General features: G+C 32.2%; 1 protein-coding gene across 4 annotated transcripts in view; it reads right to left on the minus strand.

Annotated features, from left to right (window-relative positions):
• Nucleotides 1–17102, minus strand: part of LOC125063768 (agrin-like) — a 141048-nt gene that overhangs the window by 78174 nt on the left and 45772 nt on the right. The window contains exon 1 of one of the 4 annotated variants that reach the window (XM_047670414.1): nt 1300–1975. The exons of the other annotated variants lie outside the window; for them this stretch is intronic. Coding sequence (XP_047526370.1) covers nt 1300–1831 — 532 coding nt within the window. The 5' untranslated portion in view covers nt 1832–1975. Of the gene's footprint in view, nt 1–1299; nt 1976–17102 lie in introns of those variants that run through there. 4 annotated transcript variants of the gene reach the window in all.

The raw sequence follows: 17102 nt of genomic DNA on the forward strand, positions 1-17102 counted from the left end.
GGGAGTGGACCAGCATCACATTCGCCTAGGAACTGTTTAGACTAGCGCAAGATACCTTGAATTCAAGTTATAACAGCCATCCTTTAGTAATAAAGTGGCACCTGAAGAAGATGTCTCTATTTAAAGAAAATGCTTTTTTACCGGATTGAAGTTATGTATAAACTTATAATTATTTTACATAATTAAAAAAAAATCCGACGTTTCGCGTGCTTTACAGCGTGCGTGGTCGCGGTGACTGAAGACAAAGGTGTTGAATTTCAAAAAGTATCACAGCTGTAGAAAAAGTTGTGCTATCTGTATTTATTTCCCCAGAGTTGATATCGACTAAAAGATGGAGGGTTTTGGCAGAAATTACTCACGGTGTCCTCTATTTTCGCGGAAATAAATAATTTTAAGTTTATAATAATACATAACTTCAATCCGGTAAAAAAGTGTTTTCTTTAAATGTGTAAAAGTTATGTTAATAAAAGATGACTCTAGTCCCGACATTAGGGATATTCCTGTGTTGTGGGTATTAATCTGTTGAATTTACCAAAAACAGACAAATCCTAATTATGATGTAGATAGAGAATGCGTTAATAAAAACACACTTAACGCGACAATGTGTACAATTGTCACATCTATAAAAGGATTCTTGCTTAATGCTTTTAAATCCAGTCAACGTTTGGTCTCAACAATTCACACCCGATAATCATCTTTGTGATAGTACCGACGATTTTACCGTGAAATCTGTGAATTAAACAAAGCTTGGATCAGATGCATTTACCATGTTGGAATGAAAATTTAATTATACTGTTTGTACACGACTCAATCTTGACGTTAACGAAGATAACAAACAAATTCAATGTTTATTGAAAGACCAAAGTTAGAGATAATTACTATTGGTCTAACGTGAACTAACAACCTATTCTGTTGGCTTAAATCCTTTTAGAATATTTTAATTATTGGTTTTATTATTGTTTTCTAGATAATGGGTGTATGAATGAACGTTACATTTTGATAGAAAGTTTGGAAAATAGTAGCGAAGATCCTCGAAGCGGACTTCTCCAATTTCTTTTTGTCCCTTCCTTTGTGCCTTCACTCCATCGGAATGTACTTGAATATAGGCATTTTTTTTAATTAATATTTATTTATTTTTAATTGTTTCCTTAGTAGATATATTTGTAATTGTTAAAGTAGATCACGTGTAAAGATTTGCATCACACCATTATAGGGCATACCGAGTCTACCATACATATCGGGATATTGTTTAACATATATTAAAACTAACTGTTATCTATTAAAATTGTGATTATTTACCTTGAACAGCAGATCTTACTCTCCGTACCCTATCAAGTGTCAAAGGTACAGGATCAACTAAAAGCCTTAGCGGTGAATACGCTCTGTCCCCAAACAATATCGCAGCCCAACCATGAGACACACACAACCCCCTCGTGCCACCCCCTTCAGCAAACACGTACGATCTAGTCGAATTGCCCGTCCTCGTTTCAAAATTTAACAAATCACTAAGCACACTTAAGTCACCTTTTAAAACTCGTCGTATGAGCACTTTGAAAACACTCCTTTTCGATCGTTCGATTCCATACATCCTTGTATGCACTTGTGAAATTTTGCCCGTAAATATAAATCGAGATGAATCCACAATCCGCTTTACAGATTCAACGTTATCCAAAACTGAAGCGTTGTGACATGTAGATGAAATGTTATTTTCAAATTGTATGACTGTATTTCTCTTTTTCACTTTCCCTTTTATTAGAAATTGGGACTGTGAAGGGAGGATTATTAAAAATGCAATAAAAATTGAGGGAACAAATCGATAAAATTGTGTCATATTGAATTCGTAATGTTAAGATGTAGGCAAAGTTTAAAGGACATTATTCGGTTTATTTTTTTATATTATGAAGGCTGATCCAATATTGGTCGTAGGCGTGTACGCGCTAATGATGTGTAAGTGTGCGGCGCGCGCGCAGTCTGCCGTTTCGATCGTAACTGAAGGCTTTATCTGTGGCGTTGCAACTCAAAGCCTGTTTTTGTTATGTTAATTGCTTAAGGTCCTCTTCAGTTAATGTATACGTATGGTAAGAGTAAATATGTGTAGTATAAAAAAATATGACTTACACCTTATAAACACCATTTTACAGTACACTATTGTGTTATAAAAATAATTTTATATTAAGTATTGTGCCATATCTACTAAATTAAATACGTATATGCGTACCATTTGTTAATTTTGATATAAAATTAATATATGTAAAGACAATTTTAGTGTTTCAGTTTCTATTTATATTTTTTTTGAATATCATTATTATTACTATAGAGGTAAAGAATATAGTAATACTGTAAATAGTAAGTAATAATGTATATATATATGTGTGTTGGAAATAAATAAGTTAATAGTAAAGATTCATCCATATTATGAAAATCGTCTAAAATATGATCATTTTCTCGTCTACTCTAACACGAATAAACTCATCACACTTGAATATATAAACGGCGCAATTAAAAAAATATTCTCAGCGTGAATCCCTCAGTTACAGCAGCGCAAAAGTGCGAACAAAATAATTCTAAAAGCTTTTAAAAAGCGGAGACTAAACAGAAAGCGACGAAGCTTTATTCACTAAATTACACATTGGTACCTCATCGTATTTTATTGACGACAAGCCTATTAAACTTTTGTAAACACTGAAACAATAAGTGCCTACATGTTCCCATTTTTACTCGACCAGCGTAATAAATAATTCAGCTTTATTTTAACCTTGTTTTGTTCAGCCACAGGACTGAACTTTAAACGTATTTTTACTAAACGATAAATCAACATGAAATTATGAATTATAAATTGAGGAAAAAATTTATATATTAGCACTAGCTGCCCCCGTGAACTTTGTTTCTCCTTAATGTGATTTTACTTAGCTTACCTTTGTAGTACCTACCAACATGGGACATTTTGCTATGCTACCCCGGCGACTGTTCGATTTTCCGGAATGAAAACTTTTTAGGTTTTTCTGTGAATTTTTCTGTATATAAACCTCTGAGTTTAAGTCATAAGTTTTAAATTAACAAATAAAACTTAGGGTTTGATCGTATAGGGGGTAAAATTAAGGGTTGTATGTATTTTATATCATAAAAAAATAATGTAATCCAAAAAAATTTTTACACCCTTTATCAATTAAGGGTTCGAAAGATATATAGTAGCCGATTCTCAGACTTACTGAATATGCATTAAAAATTTCATAAGAATCGGTCGAGCCGTTTAGACACGAGAATTTTATATATTGATTATAGAATTCGCAAGTCTAGAATGTCTGAGACTGAGCTTCCTACGATTAAAAAAACTTTTATTTTTTATTTTTATTATTTTATTAGAGTAGAAGTAGATAGTACAAGGTTAAAATTATATTTTCGTTTAAGCTAAATCAGGATATACTTAAATTCTCTAAAAGCAAACAAATAGGTCAATGGACTTCTTTAGAAAGAGTATTAGATCCTAATATAGATATACAGTCAAACAAACTTCCCTTACAACCTATTTACAATCGTTATCGACTACTATCAAGAATTATAGGACTAGCTGGAAACGCTCGATATTTAAACTATTTTCCGAGAAAGCAAGACAGCGCTTTCTTTTTAAACAATCATTTCCCATGTAGTTAGGTGAGAAGTTTTGCAGCGTAAAAAGCTTTTATTGCTTAGAGATTTGATTCATTTATCTGCACGTGTTAGTGGTATGCGTAGGCGAACGAGTAGCGATACATGCAAGAGACCAAGCGTGACAGTTTAAACGCAAACGCATTAAAATGGAATTACCTTCGAGGTCTTCTTATTTCACGTCAATAAGAGAGACGCATTTAACCGTGCTAACTCAACGGCATGATTCAAAAGTTTTCTTTATATTAAAAATGTATGAAAATGAACGAATGATGTTAGGAAAATGTATTACAATGCCTCTAATGAAATATATAAGGCCGCCTCGCAAGCGGTTTCGGTTGGTGGATGGCACCTGTCTAGTATATATTCTCCAATATCTCCTATATTCTCAGTGAACTGGCATTTAATACATAAAAAACAAATGCGCGTTAGAAGTAATACTTCTTTGGCGTAACAATATAAAAATCCTTTTAAAATTTTATCTTTCGCCTTTTTCTACGTTTGTAGAAAAAACGACACTAACAATAGAAAAAAGGTATTTAATACGTAAAAGTTTTATTATAACGCATTATCTAGTTAAAAAAAGTTTATTTAAATATCACAAAAAAATTATTTCTACATAATTAAAGAAATAGACATTTTTTTATTTTAAAATGATAACTTGAGGGTGTCGGTTTTTTGTGACGGTGTCGGTTGCGCATCGTAAAAATTTACGCTTATCATTTTTCCCTAACGCGCCAAAAGAAGTATAACTTCAAAAATATGCTCTTTGCAAGACATGCACGCTTAACCACTAGGCTAATGTCGCTACCAAAAATATTACAAATAGACCAGTAATGCTATAAAATGTATAACGAAAGTATACCAAAATATTATTTTATAATAAATTGTACTTAGTGTAAAACGCGCTTTATTCTAACCAACGTTTCTGAATTAAGGTAAAGCTATCATACAAAATTTAATTTAAAAGCACACCGCAATGAAATTCCTCCGGGACTAGTCTTTGTTCAGTGGAAAAATTCACTTTATAATTTTTCGGACGGGCCGGCGCAGCACGATTTTTGAAAGAATGACCACAATACAGATATTGTGTTGAACCCTTTGGGACTAAACAAAATTGATTCAACCTCCGTACAACAACAAGAAAACAATATAATTATATTACTGTTGTAATCTTTACAACATTATTTGTAATACTGAATACCTTAAGTGTACATATGTAGTTTTTATAGGTTTGACTTCGTGCTCTGTGTAATAATCTTGCTGAAGATAACACCATTATCCGACTGCAGGTCAAAGTAACTGTCCCAATTCCAACGAAGCCCCAAGAGAGGCATTTTAACAACAACCGCTTTTAGCGCCACAGTTACAGATCACCAGTCGTTCCCGAATTCTCCCTAGAGAATCTTGACATTTTCCATTGAGAATGCAAAAATATTTCAGATAAATTCCTATTTCAAATATTTATAGTTTGTTACGCTAGAATAAACTGAGTGTTGAAAACACCGCCGGGCTTGATTACATAATCAACAGAAGAGCGGAACGAAGAAAAGCCATTAAAAGTGGCCGATGTGACGTACAAATGCAAATAAATAAAAAAGCTTCCAGGATTAGTCCGGTCGCTTACACAAAAAATGGCAGTTTGTTAATTTCTGTTCAACAAATTTATTTCAACAACACTTCGCAACTCCAAAGCAAGTTCTTAAAGTCAAATATTTGCGAACATTAAAATTCACACATGAGCATGCGCTGATACTTAGATAGCATAAACAGCTGTTTGAGATTCGCAAAATTTCTCCCTGAGCGTCTGAGGATGGGTCAACTTCGCTGAGGCATTGGAATGCAATTCGTGCATAGCTGTGGCAGCCGGCGGTCGATAATTGCATTTTGTGGTCGCGGAAAGCTCCACTTGGAGGGCAACACGGGCAATCGAATGAAACTCAAACAAACTTCACTCATACGGATCTTACTCCGTACTTAAATAATACCACACGAAGGCGAGAAAGCTTTATTTTAAAATATTTATTTAACTTACATCAAACTACATTATGTTAATATATATACTAAGCAATAAAAACTCTAAATTGAATAAAAAAGTTAACGGCTTGAATTTTAAAATACTTCATGAAATTGTTCAAACATTTCAGCGTTTATCGAGTTAGACTAACGTAACGAGACGCTCGAATTTAGGGACTGAGTATTTCTAGACTTAAATTGAAGTAAAAATAGTAGGCGAAGGCACAATGGATAAGTAATTCAGCACAACGTTATCGATAGTTTCACGTCAGTCCGATTCGAAGCTTTGCTACAACACACAAGAGAAATGTTGGACAAATTGCCTCCACGACTGGTTGCAACGCTTGATGGGTCCCATTTACACAATACCATTTTTTACCGGAAAACTACAGCCGTTTGTATTTAGAAAAACGATTTATAGAAAACAAAATATGCGCTTTCAATACAGGATTTTTTATGAATTGGTATTAAAATCACCGTTCTCCTAATACTAATTCGTAATAAACGATAAGAATAGCTGTGCCGTTTAGTTTATGATCATTTGAAGAATACAGATAATGCAACTTTCTCTGCAGCTGTGATACTTTTTGACATTCAACATCTTTTGTCTTCAGTCACCGTGACCACGCACGCTGTAAAGCACGCGAAACGTCGGATAAATTTAAAATTATGTCAAATAGTTGTAAATTTATAATAATACACAACTTTAATCTGGTAAAAAGCGTTTTTCTTTAAATGTGTAAAGGTTATGTTAATCAAAGACAATACTATCATTTGAAAACCCCTTTTTCATTATAGAAATGACTCCGAGCAACGTATTTTGTGGTAAATATAGAAAATCGAACTAATTCACTTCATGCTAAATTGAATTGTACTGATAATGACAATTCAATCAGAGATCAAGTTGTTTTCATTTCATAACTAGAAACGGATAACATGAAACGTAATTGAAGTTATTATGAGCCTTAAGATCGAAACCAGATTATTGATAACAGAGTGTTCTATAAATGTGTAATAATTTTTATGAAATATATTCATTTGCATTGTACACAATCAGTTATTTATATAGCAGCTGAATTTAATTTAGTTTAACATTATTTTATTTATTTATTCCATATCATTATTCTATCTTTACAGTAATTACTAATTCGATTGAACGACACAATATTTATACCCACACCAATTAACCTAGATAAAAAACATTAAAAAAATATATGTATATACCTAAATCTTATAACTAATAATATAGGAAGCAACTCTTGTGAAATCAGCCAGTGTACAAACAAATAGGTCTACCTTAACAGAAATTCTATCTATTATGTGTATTGCTCGCGTGAGTGGTGCTTCGCTAAGCAAGTTGGAATGTGCGCGCGGTACATCCAAAAGTTGAGACTTCCGCCTCAGGTTTCTACTTGGTGCCCGTAGACTCAGTCTCTCCATTATATCCAGATTATGAACCCGACCCGTGAGTATCTTAAATATATACACTGACAAGGCTAGCTCTCTTCTGAGGCGTAGCTGGTAATAATATTTTTAGTTAAAATTTGGCCACACTTAGTCCGTAAATAAATAATAGAACATAGGTAGTAAGATCAAGAATCGTAAATCTAGACTTGGTAAACTCTGTTCATGTTTACATAGATATTTTAGCGCGACCTATGATCGACACAGAGCGAGTATAAAGAGCACTCTGTATATCACATCTTGTTTAATATTTACAACCTGCATTGCAGTGCTGGAACACCATAATTTTCGTCTTATTACATACAACTTGTCATAAACATCGTAATAATACGAAATATTGTCTTGACATTTAAAGAACAAGGTCTCATACTCAGCCTTTGAGTTTATAGAAGCGGTCTAAAAATAATTACGTGATATTAGGGTAGAAATTGTAATGGTTAAGTAAAAATAATAAAAATACAACATGTAAGTAAAATGTTGATGTGTCAAGGATGGCGTTGAATATTTCTGACAACAACGTATCAAACGTTTGACAGCTTGTTTTGGCAATGGAGTAATTTTAGAATATTAATTTTTTTTTGCTATGACAGACAATAGCTAGACACTAAAACTAGCTTATAAGTTGGATTTAAATTTTTAAGTAGACATTTTTGAGGGTAAGACAAAACATCCGACGTGAATAAGAAATCACGGATTCGTATTGTATTAACATGACTGCTATCGAAGTTTCTTCTTTCCATTGAAATAATAGGCATTTCCTTTTGCAAACCAGCGAGCTGTGGAATCGGCTTCCAGTGGAGGTCTTTCCTGGGAAATATGTATAAAGTAAAAAAAAAGATCATAATGCAATATTAAAGGTTGGCAACGCACCCTAGTAACATGGCTGTCCTGCAACTGCCTTTAATGGCTACTCCATAGGCTCGTTTGCCTCTTATTTATTTATACTTCATTGCCATAATACACATAATTATACATATAGAAAAAAAAACAAAAAGTAAGTAGGTAACATGAGTTATTGGGCAACGGGCGGCCTTATCGTTAACAAGCGATTTCTTCCAGGCAACCCTAACCCTCTTAATCATTTAAAAAATAATCAAGGTTAAAATCCTGAATCGAAAGTATAATTCCACCAATGGGCGATTTGGTAGACAATATTCTTCTTCTTCTTCTTATAGTGCCATCTCCTTGCGAAGGTTGGCGATCATCATGGCTAGTTTGATTTTGGATGCCGTGCTTCTAAACAATGACTTGGTGCTTTGACCAAACAATACTCTACATAACTTATTATATATTAAGTAATCCCTAACATAATTTTGTCCTTATTTAAAAAATAATGATGTAGCTACTTATTTTTCGAATGATTTCGATTAGTAGTTATAATTCCTTTATATTTTATTTGTATCGCGAAATATTAGAGAATTTGTGCAAATAAACACAGTAGAATACGTGACAAAGCGGTGGTCATGATTGAAAGGATATATCGTCATTTCTTACATCTTTGTAGCAAATAGCCACATTATGGGGATATAAGAAAGATCGACGACTTGATAAATCCCCGAGTCAAAGTAAATAAAGTTGATTGGAAAACGAATATTAGATTTATTACGTGAGAAAAGTTGGTAGATTATTTATTATTGTAATTCAATTATTCGGAATCACTTCAACAATTTTTACGGTTACTGTTATACTTGTTTGAGCTTTAAAGATCGAGTAACGCTCATAAAATCGGTTTTATTAAAAGTCTAGACTAACAGAATGCGTTTAAATCCTGACTCCGTAATTTTATCAAAATTTTATTTTAAGGGTTTTTTAACAAATTCTAAAAAATATACGAATATCGAAAGAAATTTTATTAACTTCTATACAATATCTTGATTTAAGCCTAAGGCTTAATTGTAAAAGCTCTTGATATATATAAAATATGTTACGCTATGGCGTTCGGGTGGTCTGCACCCACTCAAGAACAATATTCTACTGAAGCCGTCTTATGTGAGGATAAGCTCTCATTATTCACTAAAAGCTCACGGCAGACTGCTCAGTAATTGAAAGCTCAGTTCCTCTAATGTGAACTTCAATGGTTACTCCCTTTGATCATAATATTATTAAGACTTGTATAAGTAAGTAGTAAATTAATTAACATTAAATTATGATATAACATTTTTGTGGTAAATTAGTTGTTACTTCATACTGCATTTATTACTTTATGAGCTTAAAATCAATGATTACTTTAGACTTTACATAATTGAATACATAATATATATATATATATATATATATATATATATATTATATATATTCAATAAGACAATAATTAAATTCAAAAATTATTTTCTAAGACTACGTATTAAATCTGAAGCTAAACTCGTTCAGAAAATATATGATGGCATTGTCCGTTGTCAAGTTTCAAGCTATATTAGGCGTGGGAGAAAATCCCTGTCGAGTTTGGTACGATGCATAAATAAATAGTTGCGATGCCTGCGACCATCACAATAACTTCCAAAAGTGAAATACGATGTAGTATTTTAAGATGCTATCGTAGCAAGAATGGGGTTGTAAATATAACAAAAGAAAACTAGCTAGGTTTGCGCAATAAAGTAACCCACTCGACATATTCTTATCCCTGGGGATACCCAGTTGAGTGTCTTGTCAGGACAGTCTTTTCAAATATAATTGGTTACCTCCCACTTAAAAAAGAACTGATTGCTTTACCACGACTCGTAAGATCTTGCGCTTTAATAGCCTATTAGTTTCTAGATACATTTTACTATTATAGGTACCAATTTTTTATCATAACACCATTTTTAGTATACAAATCGATATTTATAGATTTGTCTTACATTAACAGTTTTGAAATTAATCAATAAATTGCTTCTATCTGTGCTTAGGATGTATGATTCAATATCAATTTCTAATCAAATAATCGAAAGCGTAATAAATTTCGAGCAGCAGTTTCTAATCTAAAGTTGCATGTTACCTCCCCCACGTGTCTAACTCATTGCTCACTCGATCGGTACAGTTATTGCTTCGTTCAGTTCATGGACTAATTAATTGTTAATCGAGACGTCCTTTAATTATAACCTATCGAAGGTGCGGTATTTGAATTGATATTACTACTAAAGATAATTCTTATACTAAAAAGTATATTTATGTTCTAAATGTCTTAACGTTGTGTTTTTAAGAGCACTAAAAATAATAAAAAAAAAGAGTGTGTGTACTGTGTTAGAAGATATACTTCTTTGGCGTATGGAAAAAAAATAACCAAAATCCAGTAGTGATTAACGAAAACTATTACAATTAATCAATAAAATTATTATTAGTAAATACTATCACCGTCGTATATGAAATTGATTTAATAATAACACCAAAGTAATATTTATTTATTCACACTGTTTAATTGTACTGTTACGTGTTCTAAATATAAAAATACTAGAATATACAACTTGAACATAGTTATTATCAATTTTCATGCCACCTAGAACTATCTTCATTCTGTTAAATTTGTGTAACGGTGCGCGCGCATCGTAAAATTTCACTCATAACGCGCTTCAAAAATAAACATATTAAAAACATCAGAGGTATGTTCCTAATTATTATTTAGTAAAGAATTTTACTTGCACTAAAATAGAGTCAGAAGTATTTTCGGTCATAATCGCCGGCGTCAGTTATAGAGACTCGTTAAATTGAGCCTAGAGGCGATGTCACAGACACAAACTTATCTCACATTTGTATTTAATGCTGTACGACTTTCGACCTTACATAAACCACTCTATGTGCTTAATACGTTCAGCATTATTGTTTAAAATTGCGATTTTCAGTTCCTTCCTTATTAGAGTCTGCCAATTTCAGCGCTGCGTCGCGTCTCGCTAGATAATTACGTATCATTTAAACCAAGAATTCTCTTCACCTCTTTTGTTATAAATTATCTGTTTTAAAATAGAACATTTTGAATTTGACTGCAACTAAGATTCGTTTTTTTTTAACAATAATATTCGGGTGACTTCGATTATATTTTATAATATTAATACAGATTTTTTTGGTGGTTTCTCTATTATATATATTATGTATTATATACGTGGGATTAAATTTTTCCAACATTTATACCCCAATATAGAATCTATAGTAATATTATAAAGAAGAAGGGATCCAATAATATCCCTCCGTGTAACAAAGGCTATATGTACTTATTTCCTGAATATTTACAAATAAAAACCAAACCGTGCGAAACCGGGACCACTTTTATGTAGAATGCACACGATATGATACTAAACATTCCAACAATAAGTACGTGTTAAAACCAAACACGCAGTCACGTCTCGTCACTTCATCTTGAACTTGACTCCAATGCAGTATCCAAGACCCAAAGGATCTTGAGATAACAAAAACAAATAAGTAAAGAGAACACGGGCCCAGCTCACGTAATCCAAACAGATAGATCTTCCTGTCAGCTGAGATGTCGCTGGGGAAAGTCTATGCAGTTGTAAAGTAAAAGAGGCTTAAGTGACAACTATGAATCATCATTTTTAATAACAATGGAGGTCCTCTGAAAGTCCTTAAGGATTCGTGTAGGTGTTTTAAACGTAATGTATGTAATTTTATAGGTAAGCTACACGCGTAAAGAATCATTAGTCATTTTAGTGCTTTTCTTTAGTTGTGCAATGTGTGAAACTAATTTATCAATATAAGCTTTTTTGATTTGATTTTAAGTGCATATATTTATTAATAGATCATAAAAGATAACTAGAATACAAAAAGTCCCTCTGCATGTTCACTTTACTATTCGAAACAATTTAATGAACTACTCTTAGTATGGCGATGGGTATATGATAGAACCGTGAACAGTATTTTTAGATATTTATAAAGAAAGAAGGTTAAAAAACAGTTAAATAAACAACATACAACCTCAGATATTCCCTTTATTTGATGATTTTTCTCTATAAGTAATTATAAAGTTATAGATACTCAGCCTTCAGTGCCTATCACAAGCGTTTTTTTTTATAATGTTATCCTTCACAGTATTAAAAAAAATATGAATTATCCCGCTGGTAGACACTCCACAAACGACTCTCGAACGCAAGACTTAAATCGCCTAACCACTAGACTAACCCTGTTTTTAGTATTATTGCCTATCCGTTATAATTTGCATACGCCTAATTGAGATATAATGATATTGTTTCGATTTATTGTTCATAATGCATGACCGGGCAATGTTATGTGACAGATGTAGCCTCGTGGGTGCTCCTTACAGGTGTAGGCGGGCCAACACCGTAATATTCTATAACGGTCACTTCCCACTGAGAATCTAGATAAATGTATATGGATAAAAAGGTATTAAGGATATCAAAACCAGATAACTCTCGTTTCTCATAGTTTTACAAATGCTTTATATGTATAGTAAATATTAGGTTATATATTCATTCCCTTTAATAGACTTCTAATGGAAATACTAAATCGAAATGGAAGTGTATCACCGAATGTAGCTCCACCAAGCTCCATCTTCTGTGGACCCATTCCAACATTGGGATGTCTAATAATTCGCCTCAGCTAAAACCGTTAACCAAGATCAGCTCCTACTACTGTAAATTGAGGTTTACTTTTTTTCGTAAAGTGAGATAAAAAAAATTGTTTTGGAATTTTAACCTTCATTTTAAATTTATTTTCTAGATACACAACCTCTCATAAAGAATGCGATGCAGTTTATCAGTTACCAACAGACAAGTTTTGCCCAAAAATGCGGAACAATAAAACACCCACAAAAGCCATAGCTCACACGCACACAATACGAAATCTCTTAAATTTCGAAATTAAAATATAATTTATATCCACGGTCTCTCAACCGGACAGTTCAGATAACATTAATTCACTGTTGATTTTATAGTTAATATCAATGTATAATCTTCCATAATTAAATGATATTAACGACCTTTTATAAATGGTAATTAAAAATCAAACTCAAAATTAATAAGAGTCATGGAATAAAATATCTATAATTCTAATTAAGCCAGTTCTCACATTTAAACAAATACATTTATTAGAAAGGTATGAAGATTCTTAGGTTAATTTGCATACGCTTATATTACGTATTTTACGAACACGGTAAAAACAAAAACAAATTGTTGGACTGTTTTCATATATTAATTTTGTATATGTTAAATAATCTATGCAATTCGTAAATAATTAAAGTTGGATCCATAGACGACATCTATTAAGATTTTTAATTAGTAAAGCAATAGTAACAAATAAACCAAGATACAACACAAGGGCTTGCTAAATAATACGACAATAGTAAGCTTAAAATATCTATAATATAGACCAGAAAATGTCTCGCTCAAAACGTGGCAATATAATTTCTTGATTCTTAAAAATCTCCGTAATGACCTCTAAAACTTAAAGGGTGTAATAATTAAGACATTCAGGTCGCATTTGCATACAAATTATACAGAACCTACACATTAAAATGCTTCATCACCTCACGTCAGTGCCTACATCAGTACCACCGCGGTTGAATGCTAACGAAAAGCATGACTCCACAAATTCTACTCCACTTATGTTGAATTTTACATTATCATAACCATTTACATAGTAAACCGACCGGTACGATATATGCAGCTTTCTTATTGAACCTAATTATTGGTCTTTGTGTTTAAATTCAGAGGGTTTTTATTTAAATGAAGTCACGTACGCGTCGGCGTGCGAACAATAAGGGCAAAAAGTATTAAGTTGTTAGCGCATTATAAATACGTGGGTATGGTAGTAAGTTCTCATGATTTTTAACCACTTACTACTAAGAAAATATTGTATTTATTCGTAGTAGAATTATTTGACTACTGTTTTCTAATAAATATTACTTTAATATCTCTCAACTTTACGCAAAACGGACCGATTATAAGTCTAAGTGCGAAAACCGAGTCCACCAACCATCTCTCTCAGCTTAATATTTAATTAAAAACTTGTGTTATTAACATGCTTTTTGGCTTTCATGGGTCGTGATTATTCAGATACACTCTCGATGTTTTCACCATAATTTATTTAGGGTGACTCGGTGTGTCACATTTTTTATGATTCCGTTGCTTTGAATTTCAAAGTCAACTGATAGCTTCGCAAGAAGCTTTAAACTAAAAAGTTATACTCTCAAGACAGAAGTACAGCCACATAAATTCAAACATGCCTCAAGACGTCACATAAACTTGATTTATCTTTTGTGACGCAGGTTAACTCCACTACGTATCTCAGTTTAATTTAACATAAAGCAATTTCTTATTAGACATGCATGTGTGAGTTTAGTTTACCTAATAAATGCTAATTTTCTTGTATAAAACAAATAATAAAACAATTAAAGTTTGTCTGGATCTTGGCCTTTTGGCAAGTGAATGTTTTTTTCACAATGCAATTAACATAAGAAAAAGCAAAATACTAATTTAAACTATAAAACCGCCATCGTCAGTTGCTTGATTACATCAGCTTCCACCAAAAGAGGAGAATCGCAGGACTTATTTTTTTTGTAATGAGGATAGTTTCAATGTGCCCTTAAAATTTGTTATTTATTTTATTGATACTATTGTAGCATAAAAATACAACTCCGAGTAAAAAAAACATCTAACAATTTAAAGTTTAGGTTTTGGGAGCATTCTAGCTCACGTTTTAACAGTCAATAGTCGTGAGTATTGCAAGTCACAGAATCTCAATACACTTAGTCCATGCATAGATCTCGACATGACATTTGGCATGAAATTTATCTTTTTCAGTCAACAGTCGGTATGAAAACGATAATATTTATTGCTGATGATACTGATATTGAACATTAATTGTAGAAATATAATTACTTTTAAAGGACAAAGTGAAGCTTAACATTACGTACATAACACGATCACTAAAATACACCGTGTGTAATATATCGGTCATCATAATCAAATCAATTGGTATTTTGAAAGCGAAAATTTAAATTTCTTCGTTCATAAAAAAATTATCCTTATGAATTAAGAATATTATTGCATTAATGCAGGTCGATAATATCCATATTTGCAGCTAGTAAAATCGTTGACCAAATCCAAAACTTTTCTGCAAAGCATAGAACAGAAAGAGGCAAGAAGTAAGAACCCTAGTAGAAAAACGACAATAATAAATATTTGATAAGTTACGCATTAAGAATTGAAATAAAAACAAATCAAAACTTTGTATATAAACGTCAATCCGTTTGTTATTCGTCAATTTCCGACTTCCTTACCCACTTTCGGAAGTTTTACCCTTATCTTCATATCTCGAATGGAAAATAAAATTGTGCCAAGAAAACAAAACTTTCTTTTCAATTTCCTTTTTCCATAACACTTATGTCTTTCTTTTATACGATAAAACCTTTTACTTAAGAACGATAACATTTTATGTCCAAATCAAATATTGTTGAGGCTTTGGTAGATCAGTAAAATAACACTGTTTAACAGTAAGGACTTTAGAATTTAAAAACAAAATGATTTTAATACGCGATTGAAAATAAATTTCGTAGTTTATCTGCTGTCAATTTGATAAAAACTAATAGGTCAAACATATTATTCTGTTTAAATTTAACACACTTTTAGTACTTTTAATTTATTCTGTAGATTCTATCATACATACCACGGACGTGTGTTCAAACCCCAACGTCACCAACAGAATTTACTAGAATTACAAGTAAAAATTTAGGTAAGACAAGAAATATTAAGATTTTTGAAAATTATGATAATATATAGTGAAAATTTATATATATATTCCATATTTGTATGGAAACTTATAGGGCCAATTATGTGACACTGTCTCTTTACTAAACATCTCTTTTTCCTAATCGCGTCAGACAGTCACTTGTGCAGGGGCTGTTTCAGCGCAGAGGAATCAGTCAACCACGTTGCCCTGGTATGCATGTCTGTGGCTTCCCAATGAACAATAATTCTCGAAGTAGTGAGGTCGCTCCGTGAAACCTGCGAAGTGCCCAAAAAACTACTGAGCTTTAGGAAAGAGCTAGACTGGCTTAATTAGCGAGGCCGGACAACGGACCAAATGGGCGTCTAAGTCAACTGAGTCCTCACTCAAACGCACATGTATGGAAACTGAAACCTAATGATAAACCATGATTAGTATAAAAAACGACAACAATTTAACGATAACTATTACTATAACATCAATTCTCGTGGCATTATATTATAGTAGGGATGAATATTCATGCGATTACGAGTACGAGCAAGATATTTTGCTATCGGTATTTTGTCACCGTTCAGATCCCACCCATTTACATACCGCTTTGTATAAATCAATAACGTTATGCTATGTAAAAATATTATATTAATAACATATATGGATTCATATTCATGTCATTAATTTGTCATCTCAAATTAATTATGTTTTTCATTGTATAAATCTTGCTCTTTACTATAATAATATATACCTACCAGCCCGTACACGCTTCGCATGGCTGTGCATTTATTTAAAATAAATATAGCGCACATTACCAAGGCAAAATGTAGTATTCTAATTAAAATAATTCTATAAAGATTTTTTTGAAATCGGCCCTGTTATTTTTTTTAATAACAAACAAATAAACAAATCTTTTCTCTTATTTTGAATTATTTATTTAAAAGTTAATCAATAATCAGTAAATTGAGAAAACTATAATTTTAAGTTAACGTTAAGTGTGCGATATATTGCACACAATAAAACTGATCCTAAATAAAGCAACCATTGAAGATATACAGTGATAATATAAAGGCTATTTATTATCTAAACGCCCTCGCCGCCCTCCAGCTGTTAATGTACTGAATTTAACTAGATTCTAGCACTAAATGTTATGCAAAGATAAATTACTTTTATTATTACTTTCCAAGAAAACAAATGAAAAGGCAATACGCCTATTTAATTATCCGTCTTCGACCTTGATTGATCTTCGTATATGTCTTCTGTTCGTAGATATTGTTTAAACTGTCTCTGTGGCTTAGTACGAGTACTCATTTGGTTTA

Source organism: Pieris napi, chromosome 1 (genome assembly GCF_905475465.1).
Source record: "Pieris napi chromosome 1, ilPieNapi1.2, whole genome shotgun sequence".
Lineage (NCBI taxonomy): Eukaryota > Metazoa > Arthropoda > Insecta > Lepidoptera > Pieridae > Pieris > Pieris napi.